Source organism: Oreochromis niloticus, linkage group LG4 (assembly GCF_001858045.2).
Source record: "Oreochromis niloticus isolate F11D_XX linkage group LG4, O_niloticus_UMD_NMBU, whole genome shotgun sequence".
NCBI classification, from domain to species: domain Eukaryota; kingdom Metazoa; phylum Chordata; class Actinopteri; order Cichliformes; family Cichlidae; genus Oreochromis; species Oreochromis niloticus.
In genome coordinates this window covers 33,920,248-33,941,531 of record NC_031969.2, presented here as the reverse complement: position 1 = coordinate 33,941,531, position 21,284 = coordinate 33,920,248, and the positions used below count along the sequence as shown (strand labels likewise).

General features: G+C 46.4%; 2 protein-coding genes and 1 long non-coding RNA gene across 10 annotated transcripts in view; 2 read left to right on the top strand and 1 right to left on the bottom strand.

The window, feature by feature from the left end:
- Positions 1–2,198: 2,198 nt before the first annotated feature.
- st6galnac2 (ST6 (alpha-N-acetyl-neuraminyl-2,3-beta-galactosyl-1,3)-N-acetylgalactosaminide alpha-2,6-sialyltransferase 2) lies at positions 2,199–10,150 on the top strand. 4 transcript variants are annotated; one of them, XM_019357546.2, is made up of 9 exons: positions 2,199–2,339; positions 3,005–3,065; positions 4,828–4,999; positions 5,109–5,262; positions 5,465–5,603; positions 5,705–5,808; positions 8,254–8,334; positions 8,425–8,527; positions 8,754–10,150. In XM_019357546.2, exons 1-9 carry the CDS (start codon positions 2,263–2,265, stop codon positions 8,931–8,933), a joined length of 1,071 nt encoding a protein of 356 aa, XP_019213091.1. In that variant the 5' UTR covers positions 2,199–2,262; the 3' UTR covers positions 8,934–10,150. The 4 variants fall into 4 exon arrangements, with proteins under 4 accessions (XP_019213091.1, XP_019213090.1, XP_025762274.1 ...); XM_019357545.2 differs by having other exon boundaries at positions 2,199–2,375; XM_019357547.2 differs by having other exon boundaries at positions 2,206–2,282.
- LOC109201862 (uncharacterized) lies at positions 5,155–7,662 on the bottom strand. Of its 2 annotated transcripts, none has more exons than XR_002061780.2 (3): positions 7,601–7,662; positions 5,420–5,848; positions 5,155–5,293 (listed from the first exon to the last, which is right to left on the bottom strand). It is a non-coding gene; the product is annotated as an uncharacterized LOC109201862 (long non-coding RNA). The 2 variants fall into 2 exon arrangements; XR_002061781.2 differs by lacking the exon at positions 7,601–7,662 and adding an exon at positions 6,301–6,824.
- A 2,454-nt stretch (positions 10,151–12,604) lies between the features above and the next one.
- LOC100691444 (CASK interacting protein 2) overlaps positions 12,605–21,284 on the top strand; it is a 51,842-nt gene continuing 43,162 nt past the window's right edge. For 3 of the 4 annotated variants that reach the window (XM_005469143.4, XM_019357549.2, XM_025906488.1), the window contains exons 1-2: positions 12,605–12,992; positions 15,600–16,004. In XM_005469143.4, coding sequence (XP_005469200.1) covers positions 15,911–16,004 — 94 coding nt within the window. In that variant the 5' untranslated portion in view covers positions 12,605–12,992; positions 15,600–15,910. The remainder of the gene's footprint in view (positions 12,993–15,599; positions 16,005–21,284) is intronic. The other variant, XM_019357550.2, reaches the window with a different exon arrangement.

Sequence of the window (21,284 nt, the reverse complement as noted above, 5' to 3'; positions counted from 1 at the left end):
TTTACAGCGAAAAAACCCCTAAACTTCCAAACAAGCGCCGAGTGCGCTACGACGTAATGTGAAACTCACAGAGAAACTCGCGGATTCTTCCACTGACCGCCGCGGCACACCTGCACCAGGGTAAACCTCCGCCTACCCCACTCCTGCTTTACAGTTTACAAGTTTTAAAAAGAGACGTTTCCATTTGATTACATTTTGTATGATGGATTATGCAGAAAAAGTAGAATTGGGCTGAAAGATCTATCGCTTTATCACCTATTCAGGTTGTAAATCGTGTTTTTAAAAAGTAACTAAGTAACTAATTACTTTTGAAAATAAGTAATTAGTAAAGTAATTGGATTACTTTTGGGGGGAAGTAATCAGTAATTAGTAACTGATTACTTTTTTCAAGTAACTTGACCAACACTGCTCACCACTGCTTTGGGGGCGAGGGCATCTGATTCTCTAAATAATTGCAGATCTTTACCTGACAATATAAATCACTTTGAGGCAGCTGTTGTTGTGATTTGTGATTATAAATAAATTCAGTTGAATTGAATTTATGTGAAATGAATTTATATATGAAACGCCACTTGTTTAGGTACATGTGTTCAACTGCTCATTAACCAAATTATCTAATCAGCCAATCACATTGAACCATCTCAGTGCATTTATTCACAGTAGAGAAGAAATGAGATTTAAATGGCTGTGAGTCTGGCCTGGTTGTTGGTCTGCCGGGATTTTCCCACAACCGTCTCTGAGTTTACAGAGAAAATATCCAGAGATTCGCAGCTCGCTGTGAGGACCAATGATGCTGACCAATCACGCTTCTCCTTCAGTGGGAGACTGCGGCACCCACGGTGTGGGACGGAGAGATTTCGCAGGTCTTTCCTCCCCACTGCTGTCAGACTCTACAATAAAGACTTTTGCAGCTGATCAAACACACAAACCCACACATGTGCAATAAGACTGCTATATGTGCAATTCTTCTTCTGACGAAGTTGTATTTTTGTATTTTCCTACTCAGTTGTATATAGTATTTGTATTTCTATTTTATTCTATTGTACATAGTATTTTATTTTATTTTATTGCATTCCAGTGTTTTCTAATTTCTGCTACATAACTTTGCACTTTTGCTGTAACAAAACAAATTTCCCACCTGTGGGACTAATAAAGGCCATCTTATCTTATCTTCTCCATCTGCCGACGGACAAACGAGTCTGGGTTTGGCGGTTGCCAGGACAACGGTACTTGTCTGACTGCGCTGTGTAAAGTTTGGTGGAGGGGGGTTATGGTGTGGGGTGTTCTTCAGCAGTCTTCGTGCTTCAGCAGACCGAGACACTGTGGACACCTTCATGTTCCCAGTATGTGGGAACAGTGTGGGGATGGCTCCTTCCTGTTCCCACATGACTGCACACCAGTGCACGAAGAAAAGTCCATAAAGACATGGACGAGCCGGTTTGGTGTGGGAGAACCAGACTGGGCTGCACAGAGTCCTGACCTCAGCCTGATCCAACACCTTTGGGACCAATCAGAGTGAGCCAGGCTTTCTCCTCCAACATCACTGTGACCTCACAAATGTGATTCTGGAAGAACGATCAACACTTCCCATAAACACTCCTGAACCTGTGGAAATCCTTCCAGGAGATGCACAGCTGCACACAGTGGGCCGACATCATATTCCACCCTGTGGAATAACAGTGACAGGTCACTGGAGTTCACTTTTCACTTTTGGCAGTATAGTGTGTGTGTGTGTGGCGGGCAGGTGTGGTGGACAGTGAGCACGCAGGTCCAGCTGTGAGCTGTTCCACAGCAAAATCCACACAGGAGAGATGGGAAGAGAGCACAGGAACCAATGAGGCGAGCGAGTTTATCAGCATGCATTCAGATGAGCCTGCAGGTGTGAGCGACCATGCCCAGGAAGGAAAGAAATCAGGAAGAATCGTACGAGGCCTGACCTCCAAACAGGTGAGTGTTCTCGGAAAACGAACCAGTGAATCTGCTGCAGTGTTTTTCTTTCTGCCTCATAACCGACTGAAAAACCAGTTTCCCTTCTTTCAGTCTGTCGAGTGTTTTCTTTTCCTTTCTTTGTGAACAGGTGACAACAGACAGGTGAGTGGTGAGGCAGCGATGCTACGGGGCTGCTGAGGTGTTATCTTTCTGCTCTGTTGGTTTTTTTACCTCCTCCTCCTCCTTGTATTACAGACTTTAGCCACACCTGAACATACCACACAGTAAAATGAAAGAGAAGAAGACGACTGATTTAAAGCTCCTCACAGAATAATGCGAGTCTATTTTATAAGGTGTGTTTTCCTCCTTTTGGGGATTTTCTGCTTCTTCATCTTCACCTTTTTTTACAGGTATGTGCGCCATCACACACGTCAGCATCAACAAAGGTAGAGTCAAACACTCACCTGCATTTATTCTGTTCAAAAACGCAGCTGAATCCACCGAAAAACAGTTTTTATTCATATTTTATTTACACTCATTGAGCTTCACTCATAAAAAGCTCGTACTCACAGATCCATTCACAATCATCTGTTGAGTCTTACCTGAATTTACAGTGACCACAAATGTAGCACCGCCCCAGAGCACGCTCACGCATGAAGCCAACGCTGTCTGCACTCTTCTTTAAACTGAGAACATGAGTGATGCTGGGGAGGTCCCTACAGTTTCTTACCCCCCACTGACAGACAGTTTGGTTTTAAAGATGGTGGTTTGCAAATATTTCTACCACTAGAGGGCAGTGTGCTTCTTTAGTAAAAACTAGAAATGAAATGTTTCTTTTGCCTCTTTGTGAAACAGCTGTTCAGCACAAAATGTTGTTAAAGCTCTTTTTATCTGACACATCTGTATGAGGCCAAAGGTTACACACTGTTTATTTGTGATCCAATAATAAAAACGTGCCATATAAACTGGAAGATTCCCGCTGCACTCCTCTGGCCTTGGCTTGTTTTAATCTAAAAGCTGTAACACACACGTGTGTGTAGTGGAGACTTTTAGATAAACTGTGTTGTGACGTCAGACAGCAGACCTGGGGTCAGGTGACACGGATGACGCCGACAGCTCAGCAGGAAAACAACACGGTGAGTTTCAGCTTCTCGTTGAGCTGTTTAAACCTCAGCTACACAACTTTATTCATAACACGGTTTACACACAGAGCCAGCCAATCAGAAACTACATCTGCAGTCAGACAACAAATAACGATTCAAACAAAAGAAAACACAGATGTTGGAATGTTTCCTGGCATCAGTGCTGTTGATATTTCTGTTATTTCTCAGGGGTTATGGCTCTTTATGTCCTGTTATGACTTCTTTTACGCCTTCTTCAGGTTCCTTCTGATAAGGTTTCTTAAAGGGACTCAGGCGCAGGCCAGGATTTCCTTAGGCGAATATATACAATGTGCAGGGAAAAGGAGGTCTGGGTCTCCAAGGTCCGTGGGGAAACAGGGGTCGGGAAGAGGTGCTCCACACTATCTGTACAAACTCCAACTCCTCTCTACTGCCACTCCTCTCGTAGTCCGTAACCAAGATTCAGGAAAGATCTACACACACAAAAAGGTCCAATTAGCAGGATAGTCACAACACTCACAGGTTCAGGATCAGATTTGCAAGATGACTGACGCTGATAGCTCAACGATCCAGCGAAGACTAGCGTAGATCCACCATCTTAAATAGCACAGCAATCAGCTGGGATCAGCGGCCGGTGTGGTGATGAGAGCAGGTGTGTGGGCCAGTAGCAGGAGCCCGCAATGAGCATCGCCGCGGCGAAGGAGTGAGAGCGAGAGGGGGAGAGGGAGGAGGGAGAGAGCGAAAAACAAAAACAAACATGTTGCCTAACAGAGAGTCGACCAGCGAGGCACGGGGACCATGACACCTTCTGTGTCTTGTGGGTTCACAACTTCCTTTTGGTTTCTCATTAAGATGTTAGTTTCACTTTCCTGGTGCTTCTGAATTCCCGGTCTGTTACTTACTGTTTTCCTTCCCCTGTCTTGTTATTCTCCACACACATGTGGGGGGGGGGGGGGGGGGGGGGGTCTACCTTCACTAACAATGGAGGACAAAGACAAATGCTAGCTAGTTACTCATGTCCCCCAAGGACAAGTACACTGTTGTGAAGTTTAAAGATAACCTATAAAATAAATGTTGCCAATACAAAGTTTTGACTGATTTTTCCATTTCGGTGTGACCTTCAACCGATTTTCACCAAAATTAAATCAGATCGAGCTGCTCTTGGTATCGACCATCACACAAAATTAAGATCTGCTGACAAACAAACAGAACCGATTATATCCTCCCTCCTGTGTGGGGATGAAACATGGAGAGTACTGCACACCTTTGTTTTTTACAATACAACACGCGATGATGTCACAATGATGCCATGACAGGCTGACATGTTAATAAAACTTGTTTTGTATCCTTGCTTCTAGCCCTGCCTTGTTTCTTGACTCTGGCATTAAAACTGTAAAGAGTTCATTTTCTGCCTCCTGAGTCCTTAATCTGGATCCCAGTCAGGGGTCACCTAATCTTCACCTACCAAAACCAACACCACCGCAGAGATCCAGACAGTATAGCACAAAACAGCAGCTCTTTGGACCCAAAATCCCCTGAGAGAAGCCTGATGTGATGAGAACCAGGCTGCCAAAACTTGGCTGGATTATGTGAATGTGTCTGATAAGACATGAAGGAGAGTTACCTGATAGCTGAAAGTCGCATCAGAAGAATAAACGATGATTGTCCTCGTGAGATGAAGCTGATTTTTGCTTAGAGAATTCAGAAACGTCTCATGTAGTGTGTTATCATCTGTAAGAGGAGTCGTCAGCCGTGCTGTCCTGTTGTTTGTCTGCAGATAGAAGCACCGTGCTCCCTGAGGAAGGAGGTGAGGAAGCATCCAGTCTTCAGGAGGAAGTTCCAGTTCTCGGTGCCGGTTCTTCAGTGGGCTGAGAGTTTCGCCAGACCGACCTGGGAGCAGCTGAAGAAGCGCAAACCTCCGTACGGCTGGAAGGAACTTCCTGTTAACGGTACTGTCCGGGTCCAGATTCTGTGTGGAGCTGCTTCACCTTCAGCCCTTAAATATTTACACGGATGGTCGGGTTTTTCATTTTGATTTTTGCCCTTCTTCCTCTTCAGTCCTCGACTCCACCCTCTCTCTTCTTAAAAGCTCCGATCTCTTTGATGGCCGCTCCCCTGGCAGGTGCATCCGGCGTGCCGTGGTGGGAAACGGAGGTATCCTCCGAGGGTCCCGGCAGGGGATGAACATCGACAGTCACGACTTTGTCTTCAGGTGAGACTCCAAAACCTCCACAAGTTTTACACTGAAGTGACAATAAATGATCAAATATACTTCACTCCAATTATTGTCCAACTGTGCACATGTCAGAGAGCGTTATTAAAATGAATAAAAGACATAAAAAATGAACATCTGCAAAGGTAAAACTCACATCTGGCCCTTATTTGAGCCTCTGAGTGTTCACCCGTGTACTCAGAATGAACGGGGCAGTGATCACAGGCTTTGAGGAAGACGTGGGCACGAGGACTTCCTTCTACGGCTTCACCACCAACACCTTGAAGCACGCGCTGAGCTGGTACCACGACGACGGCTTCACCGAAATCCCTCAGAGCCCGGTGAGAAACGAGCCTGTGAACGCTTTTATCGTGCTTTAAAGCCCCGCTCATCTCTGTGTGTGTGTGTGTGTGTGTGTGTGTGTGTGTGTGTGTGTGTGCAGGAGACCAAATACATCTTCATCCCATCAGACCTCAGAGATTACGTGATGATAGCCGCTGCTATTCGGGGACAGACTGTCAGCTTGGGCACAGATAGAGGAGACAGGTGAGCTTACCTGCCGCACTGAAGCACACTTCCATGAGAACTGAGGAGGAGGAGAGGAAAGAGAACATGCAACGTTTTTAATTTTTGAATAAAATTCATTCCAATCAATCAGTCACTGGTTCTGCGTTTCAGCTGCTCTTGGAGTGTAATATATAAGAGTGCACACTTCTGTTCGGAATAATCCTTCTTTGTCTAACTCTCTGTACTTCATGCAGTCTGAAACAAGCACTTTTAAAGTCTTCTCCTGCCACCTCCATTGTCATCATCCACCCTCCCTGCGCTGCATAATGTCAGACCATCTCAGCCTCTCTTACTCTGAGCTCGGCCTCCACGTCTCCAAACCATCACAGCAGGTCTCGCTGCCATCTTTAAAGCTTCCCTTTCACTCTTTGAAACCCTAAAGTGTGTTTCCATCCACAGACCTGAGCTGTTCTTCATATTTAATCATCTCCAGTTTGTGTTACATAACCCGGTCTGCATACTTTCACTTACGTAACATTAGCCGACTTCGTCCCTTCCTTACTCCTCATGCTGCTGCCATCCTCGTCCAGTCTTATTACTTCCTGGATTGATTATTCCAGCTCCCTCCTATTTGGTCTCCCCAATAAGTCCCTCCATAAACTTCAACTTCTTCAGAATTCTGCAGCTCGGTGTCATAGCTCATACTCCCTTAAGAGACCATATCACCCCAATTCTTCAACAGCTTCACTGGTTGCCCATAGAAACCAGGATAAACTTTAAAATCTTAGTTCTCACGTTTAAGTGTATTCATAACCTTGCCCCTCCTTATCTCTGTGATCTGCTTCATATCACTACTGTTTCCCGCTCTCTCAGACCTTCATCCTCCACTCATCTTGTTGTTCCTTCTGCTCGTGTTATCACTATGGGGCACAGAGCTTTCAGTCACTCTGCTCCTCGGCTCTGGACTCACTTCCTTCAGCCTTAAGAAATTAAGGCTGTGTCCCAATTCAGGGTCTGCACGCTTGAAGTACGCACACTACGTGTACTACGTACGGTGCATACTATAAGTACGGGAAGTGCGGAAGTGCGAGGCTTGTGAAATGGGACGGTCTAGCCTTCGGCGCGCTGTTCAGGTTGCCTAGCAACCATGATACTAACCACGAGAAACGTTTCATACAGCTTTGTGTGACAGAAATGAAGGAGAAAAAATGTTTTGTTGTTCATTCATTTTTGTCATGACATCACTTTGATTAGTTGAGTATCTGAGGCTGAGACCACAGGACTGTCAAACATGATAGTTGGGCTTCATTTCTGTACTGAACAGTCATTTCAAGATTAGTTAGTAAATGATAATTAGCTAATGTTGTTCATGAGACTAAAGTCATCTCACTGTGGTAATGTTAATATAATATGGACAATATTAAATGGTAAATGGCCTGTATTTGTATAGCGCTTTTACTAGTCCCTAAGGACCCCAAAGCGCTTTACACAACCAGTCATCCACCCATTCACACACTGGTGATGGCAAGCTATAACATCCTTATAGAATATGATGTAACACTATAGATCAACTTACCTCAGAATATATAAAGCATATAAACAATTACAGCAATATGATGCAACAAACACAGCAGTGCTACTAATCCAAAATACTCAAAGCTTCATAGAACTGAAACAAACATTTATTTTTAGCTCCATTCTGCTGCTGATACATACTTTAGGTTTCTGAATATTAAACTTGTTGCTGCCTTTCATAGTGTGTAACTTGAAGGCCCTGAGTACTTTCTCCCACACTGAAAACACTGGGATGATAACATTATTTGAACATTACCTAATAAGACTGATTCAGGACAGACAATTAGTTATGTTAAACTTTCCTAGCAGTCCTTCACAAACAGGGAACAGTCTGTCTATTCTCTCCATCTGTCAGCTGCTGCTGGCTCTTCCTCCTCCTCTTCCTCACACACTGCTGAGTTTGTCCTGGTGGATCATCAGGGGTGCAAAGCCTCACAGATGATGTACAGCAGTGGGTCCCTCAGTCTGTCCTCACTCTGGACACTTGCAGTCGTCACACATGGAAATCAAATGTGTGATAAGCTGCAGGATTCAAACACAAGTGTAACTTATAAATACATGTTCATACTTTTATTCCACAATCAGAGAGAAAGAAACAGAGAGAGAGTGCAGGACAGACAGACAGGTGACAGTCTCAGGTGTACACACTGCTACAAAACAGCACAGAGAAGGAGGATTTAGTGTTTGTGTTATTACGAGTGCTAAACAAGAAGAGTTCCCAGATGGTCCAGTGGACACATGTGTGACTCCTGTGATTAAAGCATCTTTCTTTCAGCTTAACGAGTGAACCGTCAGCTCGTTCAAACACACGTTAAAGTCCGTTTGGCTCACACTGGCCGTGGTGAGCAGAGCAGCTGCTCTCACAGGGTTTTTGTTGTGTTACTGATCCAGATTTGCTGTTTCCTGCAGACCCTGGGAGCATTTTGGCCACCAAGCAGCTGAAAACTTCAGGCTCCTCCACCCAGGCTTCATCTCCTACGTGACACACAAGTAAAACACCACCTGTGATGACTTATTGATCATCTGAAAGCGGGCCGGCGGGACGCTCGGGTTAAAATAACATCTCCACTTCTTTCTCAGATTCCTGTCATCGCCTCGGCTGGCTGATGTCAGGGTTCGTGAGATGTACATGCCGAGCACTGGTGCTCTGATGCTGATGACTGCCTTACACACCTGTGACCAGGTAACACACACACGGCACATATTTCATATTCGGTGGGACTTCCACTCTCTGATGATGTCGTCATCATCATTCACATTGATGTTCAATAGACGTCCATAAATTGTTTCAGTGGGTTTAAGGATCATTACCTCCTCGTCCACAAGAACACCGCACTTATTTTGAAAAGTTCAAACCCACATCAGGTGTCAAAGTCTGAAACCTGAGGGACTTCCTGTTTGTGCTGCAGGTTTCTGCCTTCGGTTTCCTCACCAGGAACTACGCATCGTTCTCCGATCATTACTACGACTCCGTGTGGAGGCCTCTGAAGTTCTACGCCAACCACGACCTGCCGATGGAGGGCGAGCTGTGGGAGGAGCTGTACCGTCACAGGATCATCATGCTGTACCAGAGGAGCGCAGACAGCTGAGGGAGGCGCAGAAGAGGTTCCACTCCTGAGCTGGTTTTTGTGGGGACCTGAAACCTTCTCACTGTTTCGGTGTTTCCTGAAGAGAAACAAAAACTTTCACATTCAGGTTTTTCTTTGTTTTACCCCAGAAAATATATAGAGAAGAAAATCATTAAAAATTAAGGAGGTTCTGAGCTTCATGATTTCTTATCAAAGTGGACACACGAGGCTGAATTCAGTTCATCACAGACAAACCTTCCTTCCTATTTTATTCTATTATTTATTGTACTTTATTCTATTGTATATAGTATTTTATTCTATTTGATCTTTTTCTATTCCATTGGTTTTGTCTTAATTTTTGCTGCTCTTAGCTTGTACTGTCCACTTTCTGCCGTGACCAAAACATTTCCCACGGGTGGGACTAATAAAGCGTTATCTTATCTTTCCTTTTTACAAAAACGCTGATACTTTTACAGAAATCATCTGAACTGCAGGTTCCTGCAGACACATAACACAGAATATTTCTGTCACACAGAGGAAAACTATAAAGACGGTGAATGTTGGTTTCTGCCATACTATACTATACGTTACTATAGTAACCTCACAGAGCCATATTATTGGTCAGATCATTAGAAATGCTCCAAAAGGCTCCAACAGCACAAACATGGTCCAGAGGTCCAGCTCAGGTGAAGACGGGCAGACAGCTAGCAGCTACATCCGCCCGCGTCACCATCCACCTGTCAGTCACAGAGGCCACGCCCCTAATAACACAAACTTTAATACAATTTAAACAGGTGAGTTATAAATCCGTTATTATTAATTATCTACAGAGAAGAACCAGTTTTTGTATCAGGCTGTAAACTGTTTATTTCTGTTGTAAGGTTTTAACATGGGAGTCTATGGGACTGACTTACTGCTGCCTCTGCTGGGCGTCAGAGGAACTGCAGCTTTTGGCGCTTCATTTTTCATTTTGTTTTTTCTAATTAGTTATATAAATATTTTCAGCCCTGTTTAGCTCCTCCTGTTTTCAGTGTCAGGTATAAACGTGGAGCAGGTGAAGGAAAGATGAAAGTGAAGTTGAATGGATGCTGGACGCTGTAACAGAGTGATGACGAAGTTCATGAACCGATCAAACAGAAAAAACTTCTTTCACTTTTAAATCCTTCACTGCTTCTGTGAAAGGAGGAGATTAAATGCTGGGAGGGTCTCAAGTTTTCCTCAGTGTACCAAAGGAGAGGCAGAACCCAACAGGAAAAAGATGACTGTGGTCTTCAAAATAAAAGCGTTAAACTTTTCTCTTGTGTGGGTCAGTCAGTGTTTGTCCAGGACTTTGAACACAATAATGAATCTGCAGGCAAGTCTAATATTACAGTTGCAATAGGGAATATTAAAGCTTTAAAATTTACGTGCAGAGAATTTTCTCATTGGCTAAAGTATGAGCATAAGATAAGATAAGATAACCTTTATTAGTCCCACATGTGGGAAATTTGTTTTGTTACAGCAGGAAGTGGACAGTGCAAAAGTTATGAAGGAAAAATTAGAATAAAATAAAATAAGAATAAATACAGTACACAACTGTACAGAATAGAATAAAATAAAATACTATATACAGTAGAATAAAATAGAATAAAATATACAATAAGATAAAAATAGAATACAAATGCTATATACAACTGAGTAAAAATACAACGATGCCAGGAAGATTATTGCACATTAGTGTTATTGCACATGTGTGGATGTGTGTGTTTGATCAGTTGAAGTCTTTATTGTGGAGTCTGACAGCAGTGGGGAGGAAAGACCTGTGAAATCTCTCCGTCCCACACCGTGGGTGCCGCAGTCTCCCACTGAAGGAGCTGCTCAGTGCTGTCAGAGTCTCCTGCATGGGGTGGGAGATGTTGTCCAACAGGGATGACAGCTTAGCCGCCATTCTCCTGTCACTCACCACCTCCACTGGGTCCAGAGGGCATCCTAGAACAGAGCTGGCCCTTCGGATCAGCCTGTTCAGTCTCTTCCTGTCCCCAGCAGAGATGCTGCCACCCCAGCAGACCACACCATAAAAGATGGCTGAGGCCACCACAGAGTCATAGAAGGTCTTCAGGAGTGGGCCCTCCACTCCAAACGACCTGAGTCTCCGCAGCAGGTACAGCCTGCTCTGCCCTTTCCTGTAGAGGGCGTCTGAGTTATGAGTCCAGTCCAGTTTGTTGTTCAGATGAACACCAAGGTACCTGTAGCTGTCCACAGCCTCAATGTCCATACCTTGGATGTTCAGTGGTTGCAGTGGAGGATGTTTGTGCCTGCGGAAGTCTACCACCAGCTCCTTGGTTTTACTGGCATTGATCTGGAGGTAGTTCAGCTGGCAGCAGTCCACAAAGTCTTGAGTCAGTCCTCTGTACTCCTTGTCGTCCCCATCAGTGAAGAGGCCGACTATTGCAGAGTCATCAGAGAACTTCTGCAGGAAGCACTGGGTGGAGTTGTGGGAGAAGTCTGCAGTGTAGATGGTGAACAAAACAGGATAATTCCTCATGTAACTTTCTTGAACGTATTCAAAGGGATTGTTTTTGTTGGACATGAAGTCCAAACTCTGAATACATATGAAATAACACAATGAATCGCATAGAAACTGAACATTTGGCTTGGAAAGATATTTATTTATTTTCAGGCAGCTGTTTAATCAGATCATTGACTAAAATTTCTTCTGTTATAAACGTTTCTGTTGGGAAGTGTTGGGATTGTTCCAAATACAGGCATTCATTTAGTTAGTCAGTCATTTTTAGTGTGAACCCGAAAATACACAAAATTCCACACAAGCTTTGACTGAGTGAACTCATGAATCAGCTGCCAAAACATTAAACACACCCTGTAACAAAACAGCTTAAATAGCTTAAATGAAGTGGAACAGCTCTGAGAGTCTTACATTTTCAGATTTAAGATTTCTATTATCAATATTGCTATGTATAACAATACATAAAGACAGTATTAAAACTATTTTAAAAATGTATAATAATACCCCAAATTGGGAAATTACCATCTTACAGCAGACAAAACTAGAAAAACAAATTAGCTGATTAAATAAATAGCACAAAAAACAGATCTCAGAAAGGTAAAAAAATTTTTTTTACCTGAATTAAATAAAAATACGTCCCGACCCTCACCTATGGCCACGAGCTGTGGGTAGTGACCGAAAGAACGAGATCGCGGATACAAGCGGCAGAAATGAGCTTCCTCCGAAGGGTGGCTGGCCTCTCCCTTAGAGATAGGGTGAGAGGTTCGGCCATCCGGGAGGGGCTCAGAGTAGAGCCGCTGCTCCTCCACATCGAAAGGAGCCAGTTGAGGTGGTTCGGGCATCTGACAAGGATGCCCCCTGGGCGCCTCCTGGGTGAGGTGTTCCGGGCATGTCCCACCGGGAGGAGGCCCCGGGGCAGACCCAGGACGCGCTGGAGAGATTATATCTCTCGGCTGGCCTGGGAACGCCTTGGTGTTCCCCCGGATGAGCTGGAGGAGGTGGCTGGGGAGAGGGAGGTCTGGGCTTCTCTGCTTAGGCTGCTGCCCCCGCGACCCGACCTTGGATAAAGCGGATGAGGATGGATGGATGGATACATAGAAGTGAAAAAAATCATCAATAAATCAAAATTCAATCATATAAATACGTAAACGTAAAAAAAATAATAAGATGATAATTTAATTGTGTTGATCCCGTTTTCAGGTTTATTTTGAAAATCTTTTGCGGAGGTTTAGTGCTGCGTTTACGGAAACTTGACACCGTCGGGAGAATCGGGAGAATCCAGCGGAGAGAATGTGGCATTCAGGGAGAGGAGGGAACGGCAAGAGGAGCGTCGGCAGCCGGAGGGTCGTGTGAAGTACCAAAGTCCGAATTCTGGATGAAAGTCTTCTGTTTTTTTCCTGCGTGGGGGTGAAACTTTCATCTGACGCTCTTGGAAGTTTATAAAAACGCGTAGAAACGGGATTTCCCTGGAATACTAATGCGCGGATAAACGTTACTTTGGAATCTTCCTCAACACCGACGCCGTGTCCGTTAAATGTCGGGGATGAAAAAGTTTCTGTGTGTTTACTGAAGAGACGGTAAGTCTCGAGTCCACTTGTTGTGAAATGATGTTTGTTTTGAAGCTGTAAATGCGGTAAAAGTGACCCGTTAGGTAACTTGGGTACAAAGGTCGGCGGTGTGTTTACATGCCAGCTCCTCGCCACACGTCGAATCCACTTCACGCTGTGGACATTTATAGGAGTTTATTGTTAATCTGTCGCATTAATATTATATTTATACAAACTTTCTAACTGGTCGTGGTTACATCAGCAGGGATCGCTTTAATTCACCAAAGTCCGTTATAGATGTGGATAACAGGGCTCGCTTTATTACTAAATTATGAGTTTGTGAAACCTTACGGAGCAGTGTTGACGATATCTACGTGTCTGAGTTGAACAGCACCTCAGGGGACGTCTCATGAATGTGTTTTGGGTACTTTATGATGATGCTTTTATAGAAAGAGCACTTTTAAATGGAGTCTGCGTGTTAAATGTTCAAACTCCGAGCAGTCGATCCTGCAGCAGCGCAGATTCACTTCAGACTAATAACTGTCAAGTGATTCGTGTTTGCGGTAATAAAATGATTTATGTAGCTCCACCGTGGAGTCCCAGAGAAATTTATGTGCATTGTTCCTCTTGTCATGAGTGCAGCGAGGATACCAAACGCCTGAGGGAGGAGGAAGAAAGAGGGGGACGTGATGGGTGTAAATGGGAATGACAGCTCTGCTTAGGCCCTGTGCTCCTCTGTGGCAGCCTGGTTATGTAAGAGGGGAGCAGGGAGCTCAGTGGTGTCTGGACTGGCTGCAAACACTCCCCAAAACACTCTTTCTGTTTATGTGGCAACAGAGTTTGTGAGGCCGGGCTGGTGTTTTCAGGCAGAGCTGGGGACGAACCCGCTCTGCCAGCCGCCTCTTCCTCCTCCTCCTCCTCCCGTGTGTCTGAGGCTGCGAGGCCACTGGCCTGGAAGAGTTTAAGTAGAGCTCAGATGAAGTCACGTCCACAGTGAGTGCCCAGAGGGGAGCAGCGAGCCGGCCTACTCGTCACACACTCGCAGTCAGGTGACTTTGTGAAAAATGAGTTTTGTGTGTTTACACAGCAGAGGCAGCCGCGAGTGTGTGTGTGGGTTTGCTGAGCTGTAATTAAACCGAGCTCTCATGTGGCAGCAGGTTAAACTCTCACTCAGCCCGAGCTCGCAGCTCACCTGGGCAGGTGTCACAGGGAACAGTGACGCCTGCTCAGAGTCCCCGCTGTACGACTCCACGCTGCAGATGCAAAAGATTCAGGAACCATTTATTGCTGACAGAATACCTGTGTGTGAATGAGAGGGAGAGACAGGTGAAAGGTGAACATGGAGGGAGCAGAGGTCCTGGGTGAGCTCAAATACCAGGGGCCAACCATCAGAAGAGAGCGCAGGAGGGACAGAAGGGGAGGAGCAAGAGGGGAAAGAAGGTTTAAAGATGGTTTGGAGATGGAGGAGGCCGAGCTGAAAATGTTGGACAGCAGGGACAGGATCATAAATGAGTCCATCAGGGGGACAGCTCAGAGTCAGGGAGGCTGAGACGGTCTGAGCGTGTGCAGGAGGATGAAGATGGAGCTGCAGGCAGGAGGAGAAGAGGAGGACCTCAGAGGACATTGCTGCGATTGGAGGAGCTGATTGGATGTGGCGAAGAAGAAGCAGGTTGTCCTCGTGCTTTGGTTTCACAACAGATGTTTGCAGGAGTGACTGTGGTCTGTTTCTTCGCAAAAGTGTGGATGTTTTCTGTGTGAGTGATTCCATCATGTGCACTTCATCACTTCAGCCATGGTAGTGTTGATGGTGTCCACGCCCTGAGGCCGCAGCAGCATTAAAGCAAATTCAGTTCAATTCAATTCAATTTTTTTTATATAGCACCAAATCACAACAACAGTCGCCTCAAGGTGCTTTATATTGTAAATCAGTGCACAGGCTCAGGAGCACAGCAGGGACCATCCACCGACAAAAACCCCCAGAGAAACAGCCGGAACCCCCACCATCGTCCCCTGGTCCAAGCTCATTAATGATGGACCGCACTGTCCCTCAGTCTGACCAATCAGAGTCTGACGTTCTGTTTGGAAATCGTGGATGCTGCGTCATTTTAGCTGAGGGGAAAGTGCAGTCTGGGATCAGCGCTCGGTTGAAAGCAGCGTTGCTGATGGTTGATGAAGAGCAGCAGGAACGTGTAGTTCCAACAATGCTGAAGCACATCTGCAGGTTCAGGAGCAACATCTGCTGCTTGTATTCCAGGAGCCTGGCTCTGTGGGACAAGAGGGATAACAGGGACAAAGAGTTTTCCTTGTGCACTTAATAAACAGTGTAATGTGTGGTCACAGTAAAAGTGTTAGGTGTGTTCACATGTTAGTGGTGCAGCGCTGCGGTGTCTGGTTCTGAGGCTCGTTTTGTGCACCGTATGCGATGATGTCATCAGGTCTTCCCACCTTCACAGTCCTGATGCAGACGTCCTCGTGAGCGCACCTGTGCTGTGTTTGGCCTGAGAGCTGCAGCCCTGCAGCCCGAGCTCAGATCGTGTTTCGATCAATGGTGCAGCTGTCAGATTTTTCACACTGCTTCCTGTGCGACGCCTCTGAGGCATGAACTGATCTGTTTTTCTCGTTTCTTTTCCCTCTCAGGCTTCCACCCAGCCCCCACCCCCCACCCCCCTGGCCGACCCTGGAAATAACAACTCCCTGAAATAAAGAGAGCAGGAGCGGGAAACTAAGCTGCAGAGATCTTTCTCTCCTTTTGTCTCTCCTGGTGCTCAGAGGAAACCTCATTGAGGAGTTTTTATCTTCACTTTGCTTCCTGGCTGTCAGCTGAGTATCACAGGGAGGAAGTGGAGGTCTCACCTGAGGCAGGTGCACGTCTCCGGCGCTCAGCATGAGGCCCTGAGGAGGTGGCGGGATTTTCTGTAAAGCTGGTTGGATTTTAAGGAGGAGGGAGCATGGGGAAGGAGCAGGACCTCCTGCAGGCGGTGAAGAGCGGAGACCTGCTGTCCACCCAGAAGCTGCTGTCCAAGCTGAAGACCAACAGGAACAGTAAGTACGCCTGAGCCTCGTCCCGCGGCCGTTTCGATGATGTTTCAGACAGACACGAGTTTAAAGGCACAACACAAAACCTAAATGCGAACAGAGTGCATTTTATTCAAAACAGAAACTCATAAAAAACCAATCAAATGTCTGAACTGCTCATGTCAGTGGGGCGAGGTAAAACTGATCTGAGGTCAGACGCATCCAAACGTCGACCCGTCGCACCATCAAAGTCAAAGAGCTCCTGTTTCTATCTAAACGTGTTTAAACATGTGTTTCTGTCCTGCTGTGACTAAAATCTGAGTTTATGGTGTTCTGATTTTGTTACACAGTGTCCCAGCTTTGTGCTCGGTGTGTTTCCATCTTTAAATGAACGTGGGGACGAGTCTTCTCTGCACTCGTGGCCTTTCTCAGTAACAAACGTAAAGAAACTGAATCGCGGCGTCGGCTGGTGTTGTGTCATAAAGCTGCCGACTGTGGAGGGTTCGTCACGGAGCTCGGAGAGGCTCCTGCTGCTGTCACACAGACTGAAAGTCTCTGGGTTTAAACGGCTGCTGATGCCGGCGCTTCCTCTAACAGCAGCTAAAGCAGCAGCTCAGATGTGGACGAAGCACTTTTGCATCTGTTTTCTGCCTCTGTGAATATTTAAAACGTCGGGTTTTTGTTGGGTTTGAAGTGTTTTGATTTCAGTGGAAAGCGTGAAACCAGAGCTGACCCAGATACCTGCCGTGGATTCGACTTTCTCTCATCAGACGCTCCTCAACACTGGCGTCGCTGACAAACTGGACAAAATGACTTAAATGGACTTAAGGATCCGCGGTGCATCACACAAACGTGTGCGCTGTGGGCCGGAGCAATCGTTCATTTATTCTCTGGAACATCTGCAGGCTTTTTGCACACGTCTGTCTCCGAAATCTTGGGAACACGAGAGAGAACGGCGTCACAAATCTTGGATACAACATTAACAGAAATGTTTCTTTGTAAACACGTTGATTTGGATCTGGTCCATGATGTCATACCTGCAGAGCACGGCGCTGAGCTTTGATGGAGACGGGTTACTCAAATCCACACAGACAAAACTTTATGGAGCACAGTTTGAATATACAGCACGTAATCCGCTGTTAAGTTTGTAAAGAGGAAATGTGAACAGAGATGTGATGATCCCCTCTGAGCTGCACGTGGTGACAGTGGGGAGGAAGCAAGGTGGATCCTATAAGACAGGATGTTCCTAAGAAGTCAAACATTTGTTAAGCGTGTGAGTTAAAGGAGGCACGTGGCTCCTGATGGACAGACTCGAAGCTCAAACCAATGCTGTGTTTGTGTCAGCTGTGTGTGTTTGGTGCTGTTTGTCGTCAAGTTCATCACAATCACAGTAACAGGTAATCATGTAGCGTCTCTGAGGGGCGGTGAATGGTGGTTCCCCAGCTCCCTCAGGGAATTCCCGCGCTCTCCCACCAATTGTTCTCACCTCGGCGCGCCCGATCCATCACCTGAGCACGTCATGCTGCCGCTCCTTAAACTGCTGTCTCACAGAGAGGTCAGAGGTCAGATGCCCGCTCGCCTCCGTTTTTCTCATTTGTCTGATTTTCGAGTGACCCGGACTCGTCCTCCTGACATCTGGCGCTCTGATGTCGCCCCCGACTGTTATCACCCAAATCACAAGGAGCTCCCAGATGGTGGCCGGCCAGGATTATGAGGATTTATCGTGCTGGTCGAGGGGGGGCGGGGGCGGAGGCGGGGGAGGCTCTGTTTATCTGATGCTGAAGAATCTGGTTCTCAGAGCTCTGATGTTTACAGTCAGCACGCTGACTCTGCACTGCTCTGCTGCTCAGATTAGACCAAGACTAATCCCATAAACTCAGCTCAGGCTTTGTGCGATGCAGGTCCATCGTTAGTTTGGTGTTTCTGCAGGTTTTGGACTCAGGCAGCTGGAATCACTTCTGCTGGATCGTTTCACAGCATTATTCACTTTGGGGCTTTGTATTAATTGTAAAAATGGAAAGAAGGCTGATCTAAAGCTGCTGCAGAGCGGCAGCGTTCACTGTTTCTTATGTTTTGGAGTCAACCCAGTAAATGAGGGGGCACCGGCATCGTGCTGTGCTTTGTGACGGAGCAGAGGAAAAGCCTGAGTCCCTCTCAGAGACCAGAGCTGTTCGTTTACCTCTGGGGGTTTCATCTCAGTTACAAAAGCAGACGTGAGTCATGGTCTCTGCAGGACACAGAGGCTGTGTGGCAGCTTAATGACTCTTTGTAAATAATGCGAAATTAGTCATTAGGAAAGCATACAATGCAACGCTGCAGCGGAGCTTTTCCTTCTGGGAAAATCCCGGCTCCCCTGACACACGTGTGTCCTGAGACCTGTGAACGGCCCAGAGAGTGTTTGGCCCGGTCTGCAGTTTCTTTGGGCCGACAGACTCGAGTCTGGCTGCCTCGGCTCAGCCGCAGGTCCCACAAAACATTTGGGCCACAGCGGCCAGGCCGTGAACCAAGTGCCAGAAGAAGACCAGGTCAGAGCCGAGCCGACCGCTCTCGGGTCTCGTGTGTCGGGCAGCGGTGGTCACAAGTTCACGTGTGCATGCAGAAACACTGAGCAGCTCGCTGCTGTGAGGTCACATCGATGCAGCAGATGGATTCTTTCATGTTATCTTTCCTGCACTCGTGCTCCACACAGACTTTATTTTGCATTTGACTTTTTATCTTCTTCTACATTTGCTTCCTGCTGAACGCTGAGATCACAGCGTGCTCTGAACTTAAAGAACTTTTTCATTTTGTTCTGCCTGATGAAATCTGATCTGTTTCACTTCTTCATCCTGAGTCTGAGAGGATTTTAGACCTTTGAACACAGGAGGACCTCCTTCTCTCACAGCATCGGTGTTCTTCTGACCCACCGTGAACCCGAGGCGGTGTAAAGCCGTCGGAAACACAACGGCGAGCGGCGTGTCGGAGGCTCTGCTGAGACTGGGAGCGCGGGGCTCGTCAGCGCCCACATGCTGCCTTTTTCGTGTTTTATTCAGGAGTTTGGGTTCAAACTCAGCTCAGCCAATCACGCTGATCGCTGCTGGCAGAACTCCCATCCTCTTCTGGACTACTTTCATGCCGCTGCTTCTTCTGTTTCCTCCTTTAAAGACGTCTCCTTCTTTCTCGCGTCTGTTCTGGTCTTTATCGAGAGTTTCAGAGCTTTTTAAAAGCACCTCATCAACTTTTTCCCGTCTGCGCTGATGTGTGGAGGAGCTGGAGGCAGGAACAGACTGATGGAAGATGACATTTTAAAAGACAAAAACTGTGAACCTTTGGAATGACAGAGGAGGAAGGATCTAAACAGGAAAGAGCTCTTTTCTCTTTGGTGCAGAGCTCAGCTGGAGCTGGCAGTAATGTTGAGTTCAGACGATGTCCATCAGGTCCTGGCTCCGTTTGATTTAATGACAGTGTCTCTGAGCCATGAAACAGAAGCCTTTATGTAATCTCCTAACCTCACAGACGCACATGTTTGTTGTTTGTTTCTATAAATTTGGCAAAACTTGACCCAAACACGTTGAGCCTGTAGCAGGAAGCGTCAGGTCAGACCGGATTCTCACTGCTGTTAACCTCTGTAAACCTCAGAGACACCCGGGTCTCACAGTCTCGATGATCCTCGGTTTTCCTGCTGACGGGTGGGAATAAATGAGTCGCGGGTCGTTTGAAACGGGAAATATTCCAGGGCTTCACATGGTCACGCTGATCCAGCTTTCCTTTACATGCTGCTCTGAGGCGAAGGCTGGCACATAGAGCAGACTGTTTGTTCAGCCAGGCGCTCAAAGACACTTGCTTCCTCGACTTCCGAACACCAGACGTTTAAAGTGAAGGGCTAATGAGTGGGAATTTTTCACTCTCCTCCACAGCGATTTGAGGGGAAGTGTTAAAAGCTTTCAGACAGTGCGTGAAATTCTTGCTCTGTGTTTGAGCTGCTGTTGTTTGCCTGTGAAACAGGCCCATCGTACCTCTGAAAAGGGGAACAAAGCTCCTGTGTTTGGGGCCGAGGGGCCCCTCAGGACCCCTGGCTGTCAGGGGTTTTAGTCCTAATGGGAAGAAACAGAGAGAAGCCTTACTAAGGTTTTATTTTTCTTTAAACTTAGCTCTTAAAGTTGACTGAAGGCTTGCTCAGAGTAGAAGTCAACATCACTGAGAAACAGGAGCCAGGCTCAACAGGCCTCAGGGGTGGGAAAATCCTGCTCACCGGGACGTTTCCCAGAGCCTGCTGGTCATTTCTGCTTGAAATCGTCAGCTTGACCAGCAATTTTGTGGCGGACTTTTCAGAATCCACAAATCTGCATTGCACTCCAAGCACTCAGGCAACGTGGACGTGGTTCACCAAAGGTCCTAAACCTGGAAACAGGACACCTGGTGAAATGGCTGATCCACACATGAATCCAGTCCACAACCAGGAGCTAAACCCTGCCAGCCTGTCTCACAGTGCTTTAGGTCAGCCTCAGTGAGTGCACATGAAATAGATTTGCATACTTTAAGATAAAGATAATAATTTGAATGTCTGGCTTCACTCTGTATCTCCTGCTTATTAAAAGCTGTAACTGTTGCAAAGTAAATTAAAAAACTTAAATAACTTCAAATCCAAATTAAAAGCTAATTAAACAGAATCAACAGTCAGCTGATCTGTGAGTCGGACGTGTGGTGATGAAAATAGATATTGTGATATTGAATCATTTGGCTGACTGGAAGAATGTAAATACAGAATATTAGAGGAGCTGAAACGGAGCCCTGTGGAACTCCACAGCTGTTCATACATGTGCTGCGTCCCATCTAAAGATAAAGACGTGATCATATCAGTAAACACTGGTGTGATGGATATCTGAGGCGTATATGTGAGTTTTCTTTGCTGCCTCGTGGTTGGTCAGCCACAGATATTCGGCATTCAGTCCAGAGAGCATCTTTTAATCAGCGGGCCTCTCCTCTGTCAGCCCACCAGAGCAGCCAGGACTCGTTTCCTGAATGAAACACTTTAACTCAGAGCCCCGAAGGCTGGACTCATCCCGCGGAGAGCGTTTGGCCTCCTGGGACAGATTTCCTCCTCTGAGTCTCGGTGGTTCTGTTCTGGACTAATTAAACCCATTCCGGGTCGCTCAGCCTCTGGGACGCTGCTGAACTGCTGCCGGCTCCTTGCTTTTCGCATAAACACCTTCTCCACAGTAATGAGACTGGTGTCTTCCAACCCGCCACTGAGCGCGCTCACAGCAGCGGGGTAGGATGCTGCAATGGTTCTGTCTTCACTTTTTATAGAGGCTTTGAAATGGAAAC

What these genes read in the sequence shown, in the direction of transcription:
- st6galnac2 (XM_019357545.2), top strand. Translation starts at nt 2,263, where the DNA reads ATGCGAGTCTATTTTATAAGGTGTGTTTTCCTCCTTTTGGGGATTTTC. An exon ending in GAAGGAACTTCCTGTTAACG is followed by an intron (nt 5,000 to 5,108) that starts GTACTGTCCGGG and finishes CTTCCTCTTCAG; the next exon opens with TCCTCGACTCCACCCTCTCT. An exon ending in CCGAAATCCCTCAGAGCCCG is followed by an intron (nt 5,604 to 5,704) that starts GTGAGAAACGAG and finishes GTGTGTGTGCAG; the next exon opens with GAGACCAAATACATCTTCAT.